Source organism: Haliotis rufescens, unplaced genomic scaffold, assembly GCF_023055435.1.
Source record: "Haliotis rufescens isolate VD_foot unplaced genomic scaffold, xgHalRufe1.0.p SCAF_158, whole genome shotgun sequence".
NCBI lineage: Eukaryota > Metazoa > Mollusca > Gastropoda > Lepetellida > Haliotidae > Haliotis > Haliotis rufescens.
Window position 1 is genome coordinate 129,430 of NW_025963844.1, and position 7,251 is coordinate 136,680.

The 7,251-nt window shown below is 38.6% G+C and overlaps 1 protein-coding gene across 1 annotated transcript; it reads left to right on the plus strand.

The window, feature by feature from the left end:
- The first annotated feature begins 2,679 nt into the window (after positions 1-2,679).
- LOC125380860 (dentin sialophosphoprotein-like) lies at positions 2,680-6,871 on the plus strand. The gene is made up of 2 exons (XM_048396602.1): positions 2,680-3,215; positions 5,075-6,871. Exons 1-2 carry the CDS (start codon positions 3,098-3,100, stop codon positions 5,989-5,991), a joined length of 1,035 nt encoding a protein of 344 aa, XP_048252559.1. The 5' UTR covers positions 2,680-3,097; the 3' UTR covers positions 5,992-6,871.
- The last annotated feature ends 380 nt before the right edge of the window (positions 6,872-7,251 follow it).

The following is a 7,251-nucleotide window of genomic DNA, read 5'->3' on the forward strand; positions in this document are numbered from 1 at the left end:
GGGAAGCAATGGGTTCAATGAGGATGAGGGAATCCTCTTTGGTCTCTGATAGTCTGACCTTGAAATGAATTTCACTCTGAGGGGGGATGTAAATCTGATCTATTGTTTTTGCTAATCCACTAATCTCATGCACTGAATTGGCTATGAAATTGATATATTGCCTATCTGAGGTGCTGTTGTTGAGTATCAAGGAATGACAGCTATAATCTAAGACTGCATCATTGTCATCAAGGAAGTTCTCACCTAGTATCACTGCCTTCGGCAGTGTAGGCAGTACATAGAATCTTTGAGAAAATTCCTGATCCTCAATGACAAAATCTAACACAACTGAACCTAACACTTTATGCAATTCGCCGCCAACACCTTTTACCTGTGGAAAGGGTGAGTTTCCAAGAGTAAGGTTTTCAAAAGCTGTGCTCAGAAAAGCAGACGAAATACAACAAATGGATGCCCCTGTGTCTACTAAACAATTTGTTGTTGTTGTGCCAAATTTTGCCTGAATTACACTTTTGGCAAGGGGCGTAACTAAAGACACTGTTGGAATTTCACTTTCAAAGTTACTTTCCATACCAGACTCCATATTTGCCATGACACCTATTAGTATGTACCGTACTAAATTAAAGGATGACAAGAAATCAACAATGTATTACTTACAATATTTGAAGACTTTTTCTTCCTTTGTTGGTGTCTTTGGAGGAGTTGGTTGTCTTTAATCCAGTGTTGAGGTCAGAGGTTGATGCAGCTTGCTTGTTATTCCATCAGGAGATCACAGTTGGACATGTCCTCCAATGGGTTCTTGTAGCTGGTCGTAGTTAGTTCCTGGACTCTGTGGTTCCGAAAACGATGATTCTCCGCCAAATTATCATGGAACTGTTCTGGGTGAACAATACCTTCCAAATGACGTGCTTGTTTTCTTGGGGAATTAGTCAGCAAAGAGCCAGAGTCACAGGAGACTAATCACAATTTTATTTACAAGAACAATTAACAATTTACAATATACTTAGATAATAACTGAGGGTGCCACAGAGAGTCGGTACACACTCTGGGCTGTGGGAGAGAGGTCTGCTTGGTAAGAGAGTCAAACCCCTTCTCTGCTTAAAACCTGCCTACAGTATGTATTTAACAAAAATTTAAACAATAGAAAGGAATGTGATTGGATGATACACGCTTGGTTGTGTCCTAAGCTAAATGGATGGCTAGACAGAGGGGAATACTAAATCCTGTTTATCCTGTTGGACTGGCACTAATCTTGTTGACATATTTACTGGATGTTTTGAAAGAGATTAGGGTGTCACTATAGATGAGCTTGTGTGGGGGCTAATCCTTAATGCCCTATAGACGAGCTTGTATGGGGGCTAATCCTTAATGCACTATGGACGAGCTTGTATGGGGGCTAATCCTTAATGAGTCTTAATTGAAGTAATGTTATTCTAATATACCCCGGTAGGTGATGACAGATATACTTAAATAAATATCCTTTGTCTGGGAGATGGGATCTTGATACCTTAGGCTAGCATTTATCTAAAAGCTTCAAATCAATTAAACTATGTAGACGTAACTCTTGTCTTATTGAATAGTATGTCTAGAAGACGCGCTCCCATTACCTTAGGCTAGCAACCATCTAAAACAGCTTTAACTGAAACTACTGATATTTTATATATGCATTTTACCTAATGATATTTATTACTTGGTCAACTATAATTATATGAAATGATGTATAAATATTACACCACCATAACTCATAAAAGCACTTGATGTAGATCTAATTATTATAAGATAACTTAGTATGTTATCCCATGATACACGGCTGCCATTATTTCCTCACAAATGAGGTTAGCTACAGAGCCACAAGACTCTATTTTAGTTTAGTAGGTTACAAATCTATCAAGGATATGTGATTCTAATTTATGAGGGGGCACGGGCGCCGCGGCGCCGCGATTCACTGTAGAGAGTTGCGTCCCTTGGGCATGCCAGAAACCTATGATTGTTGGTTCAAATCCCGGTTCGGCCCGATTATGTTTCTAGGTTTGTCAGCACCATACCCGTGCTCATGGGTTTCACCGAAGTGGTAAACGTCTGATACCTGCATCACTTTGGGCTTTCCTCCCACATTAAGCTGACACGCTGCGATATAACTGTAATACTGTTAAAAGCAGCGTTAAACCCAACTCACTCACTCTAATTTATCACATGAGCCTATTTAACTACACACCCTGCTTCTCAGTGTATGAAGACACACTGGAGGCTACGGGGATCACAGCTGAATCTGACACACTATAAATGGTATAATATGTGCATAATTTTGGAATCTGGATACAATACCATTTGTGTTTTAAAAAGTAATTAATTTTAGTGTAAGGAGGGATATCGTGAAAAAACAGAAATTCTTGTTTGTTATTTAATGCTACTCATCTATATAACAGCAGTCTGTAAATAATAGAATCTGGACCAGACAATCCAGTAATTGATTTTATGACCATCGATCCATGCCGTCTAGTACAATGTCGAGCTATCAACCAAGTCTCCGATTCATTTGGTCGCCTCTACATTAGGTTGCTGGGGGCCTATTCTATCCTCAGAATCTCTGTGGGGATTATCTTTACCTGATCAAGATATAAAAAGTAATGTGATTTTTATCCTTTTGATATAAGATTTCGTTTTTTAACTTTAAACTTGTTCTCTAAACTGATTTTACAGATCAAAATCTAGATCAACCTCCCGCTCACTGTCAAGAGCATCTCTAGCTTCCAATAAGTCGAATAAGAAGAAAGCACAGGAGACGCCAACAGAGTCCAAATCTGACACCAAACCATCAAAACAGGCAAGTGATGGGGCAACTGCAACAAACAAGAAGTCTCCAGACACCAAAACATCTAAAGAATCAACTAAAAAAACCGCTGCAAGCAGCAAAAAATCAGAGCATACAAAACCACAAAAAAACACTCCAGAGCATGAGAAGTCCAAAACAAACGCTTCTGATAATTCCAAAACGGCGGAAACAGAAAATACTGACAAGAAGGTATCAGTTATCCAGATACAAGAACAGAACCAGGATGAAGAACCAGATGAAGATGAGGCTCAGGTCAGAGGTGAAGACATGGTCAAGGACAGTGATGATGCTGAGGATACGATGGCTCACCGAAACAGAGGGAAAGGTCATAAGGAGGGTGTCGACAGGCCTAAGTCTCGACTTGGTGAACGTCCACGTGCTAAGGGTAGGTTCGGCCATACATTTGTAATTTTTGCTTATCCTGTCTCAAATATTGCATTTTGTCCCAGGATATATTATGGGGGAACATAGTCGATGCCTCGCCTGTCTGTCTGTCAATCTGTCCGACCGTGCGTAATCATTTCGTTTTCAGAAACCATTCAATTTTTTTTTTAAATGCCAGATATATCAAACAGATCCTGAAGTGGTGCCTTTTGCTATTTGTTTGTTTTTTGGCATTTTTATTTTTCACAATTTCCATGGAAACAGTTTGGAAGGGTGTGGGTAGGTGTGTTTCTGGAATACAACTTGAAAACTGTGAAAGACTTTTCATCTAAACCTGGTACATGTATTGACCAAGGGCTGAAGTGGCTCCTGTTGCTATTTGGGAATTTTTCAACATTTGATTTTTTTCCTGTTTCCATGGAAACAAGTTAGACTTAGCTGAAACGGAGGTAGGTGTTGTTTCTGGAGCAGAACTAAAAAACTATTCAACATTTTTCATCCAAACTTGGTACATGTATTAAACATGGGGTGAAGTGGTGCCTTTTGCTATTTAGGAATTTACACACACAAAAATCCTGGTTCCATGGCAACAAGTTTGACTTTGACGCTGTTCATAATGGTGTGTTTGTCTGGACCATATCTCTAAAAATAATAGAAACACTTTCTTAAAATGTGCACAATCAAAGACCAGGTTGTCATCTGGTGCCTTTCAGGGTTTTTTAGAATTTATATTTTTTTCTGTTTCCATGGCAACAAGTTTGATTTTGATTCTGTTCATAATGGTGTGTACCTGACATAGAAATCCAAAGTTCCGAATCCTAATTCCATGGTATTGTTTTGATAGCTCAGTATTTACTCTTGTATATGGACAGACAGATTAGGTAGAAATTCTCTCATCAAGTTCGACTTAAAGTAACAGTCAGATGCTTTGTTCTTTCGAATTTGTGGAAACTGGGGGGATGTCATCTTCTGATGACTCTTGTTTGTTTTTGTTTGGGTCAGTTGGGTTATATTGTGGGGAAAAAAAATGCTTTTGTTTAACTGCAAGAGGTGTAGTATTTTTACAGTATATGTATTTATCGAAGGCCACGTTATCTTGATAAGGGGACTGCAGTGGCAAGAGAGAACATACAATGTTTTTGAAGAATTATTATTGAAAAAGTTAATACTTTCATTTTGAATTATTTTTGTTGTTGAATATTTTTCTTTTGTGGAAATCATGGAAATAAAGTTAAACTGAAACTATTTTGTTAATTGTGTCTTTGGCTGTTTTGGTTGAATTAAAAATAACCACATGTCACCAATTAATCACTTAGGTTGGCATGTGAAGGTTTAAAGATTTTGAGTTCAGGTTATTAAATGCAAGGCATTCTTTTCTTTTCTTTGCCTAAGTCAAACAATACAATCAGTCTCCAAATTGTTTATTCAAACTGAAAGGCCATAGGTCAACGTATTTACAAGGTATGCGTGTGTCTTCTAACTAACAATGCATGATGTATGTACAATGCAAAATTTTGTAATAATGTAATATTTGAGTTTGACATGAGTATGTAAAACAAATTGATATTTGGATAAGATGTAAACTTCTTTGGAATATACTTGTTTTCTTTTCTTTTTGGGGGTCAAACCATACAATCAGTCACACTAATAATGATTACTTTTTGGTTCATAATCTTTAAATAAACATAAACACAAATTTCACCTCACTCACAGACCCCAAGTTATCCTAGATATTCCTTATTACCACTTGGTCTTGGGATTGCCAATTCCGCAGACTGATGGCTGTTAGTGTATTTTTGTGATGTTAATAGATGAATGTATTCAGGATTTATCATTAACCAGTGACACCTTCTTCAACAGACAATAGTGACGATGACTACAGCTCCGACAGCGAGACTGACAGCAGCAGCAGTGATGAGTCGGAAGCTGAAACAAGCAAGTCTCTATCAAAATCAGAACCAACAGAGTCTCAGACAAGATCAGAACCATCTAAGACATCAAGCTCTTCTCAGAAAGCAGGCTCTGAAGCAGCATCGCCGGGTTCCCCTCCCAAACCCGAGGTGGTGACAACCCCAAGTACTCCACCCAGATCCGAGATCTCCAAGACAGAGGGTTCTCCCCCAAAGGATGGCGACCATGATGCCTCGTACTCTGAAGATTTCTCCGAAGCTTCCCAGAGTGTGAGTAAGTCCCAAGCAAGTAAAACAGACGACAACAAGAGACAGTCAGACAGTTCAACTAGTGGAAAATCGTCAGACAAAAGCCAATTAAAACCTGCCCCTGTGTCTGAATCCAAAGGACAGTCATCTTCTGATTCTGAAAGTGACACAAGCTCTTCACTCAAACCAGCACAACAGGCAACATTATCTTCTGACACACCCAAAACAGATGATACTTCCACATCTACTTCAGTACCACAGGTCAAGGTCAGTCAAGATGACACCAAGGTCAATCAAGGAGACACCAATGTCAGTCAAGATAAAAACAAGGTCAGTGATGAATCTTACTCTGAAGATTTCACAGAATCTTCATCCAAAAGTCAAAGTGGTGACAGAGTGAAAGGTGAAAAGTCACCAGAGGTCAAGGTCAAGGGTGAAAGGCCAGAGGTCACATTCAAGGAGGAAGTCCATAACAGTTCACAGAACACAACTGAACAGAATGAAGATACCGGCAACAAATCTAATCGTGGAGAGGAGTCTTACCAACGAGAAAGAAGAGACTCCATTGAGATGGATCGGGAAGGAAGAGTGAAAGACTGGGATAAGATAGAATATTGATGAATTTTGGGGATTGTTTTTGTAATTCCCATAATAATATTTTGCCTGGAGTATTGTGGTAGAATACTTTTTGACATTTGGGACAACATTGCTTCTTACATGCATTAAATCCTGAGCCCATACATGACATTTGAATAACAATCATTGAAAACAAATTAAATGTCAATCATCAAAAATCCTTTTGTATGCGAAACATTATCACTGCTTAATGCTTCCAAATGATTTGTAAACATGATTATTTCCATGCTAGTGAGAGCAATTATTTATGGGCGGGCTTAACGTCGGGCTGATCACCGTCATAAAATAGTTCGCCCTGCAGAGTTGTGTCCCTTTCCCGTGCCAGAAACCTATGATGATCTGTGATACGTTTGTATCCCAGAGTCACCCTGATTATCTTATCAGCACCATACTCTAGCTCATGGGTTTCACAAACGTGGTAAATATCACGTCTAAGACATCACATCAGGCTTTCAGCTCACATCAAACTGACATGCCACGATATAACTGAAATAATTATGAAATCGAGTGGGGAGATCAATCATTACTTTATCAGCACCATACCCATGCTCTTGATTTTCAAGTGGTCACGGTCTTGACCTTCACCATGCCTTGTTTTCCTCCCATATACACTGATATGTTGGTAACTGAACCACTGCTCAGAATGGTGATAAAACCCAACTCATTTCACCATATTATGATACAAAGGATTGAAGTAAAATGTATCGCTCCTTTATGTTGTTGTAAACATATTATCATTACTGTATTCGACGTAATAAGCGCCCAGGGCACTCTCAAAACTAGAAATAGGGGGGCTCTTATTTGAATATAATTTGGTGAGAGAAAAAAACAGGGTTGAAAGATTGTAAATTTCGTGGCTTATGCTGGCAGCTTGAAATGATACAAAAGAACAATCTGTGTGTATTATACGCGATAGATATATATTCCAGAATTAAATTGCCCATAATTAAGGGTGCGTATAACACACAAGTGCGTATCATACATGAATAAATAAGTCTTGTGTACATTGATCAATCGGATGGAGTGCCAATTGGGATTGTTCACTAGCTAATATATTATCAAAAATCGCCGTGGGCGCTTATTAGAGAGGGGTGCTTATTACGTCGAGTACGGTAATACTAACGGTAAAGGAATACTGATCAGCATTGGTAGCCATAATGGAATTCAATCGTTATCGCATGTATATTTATATTGATCATGTCTTTTATTGATGTTTTATTGTTATTAGAGTTGTTTTATATG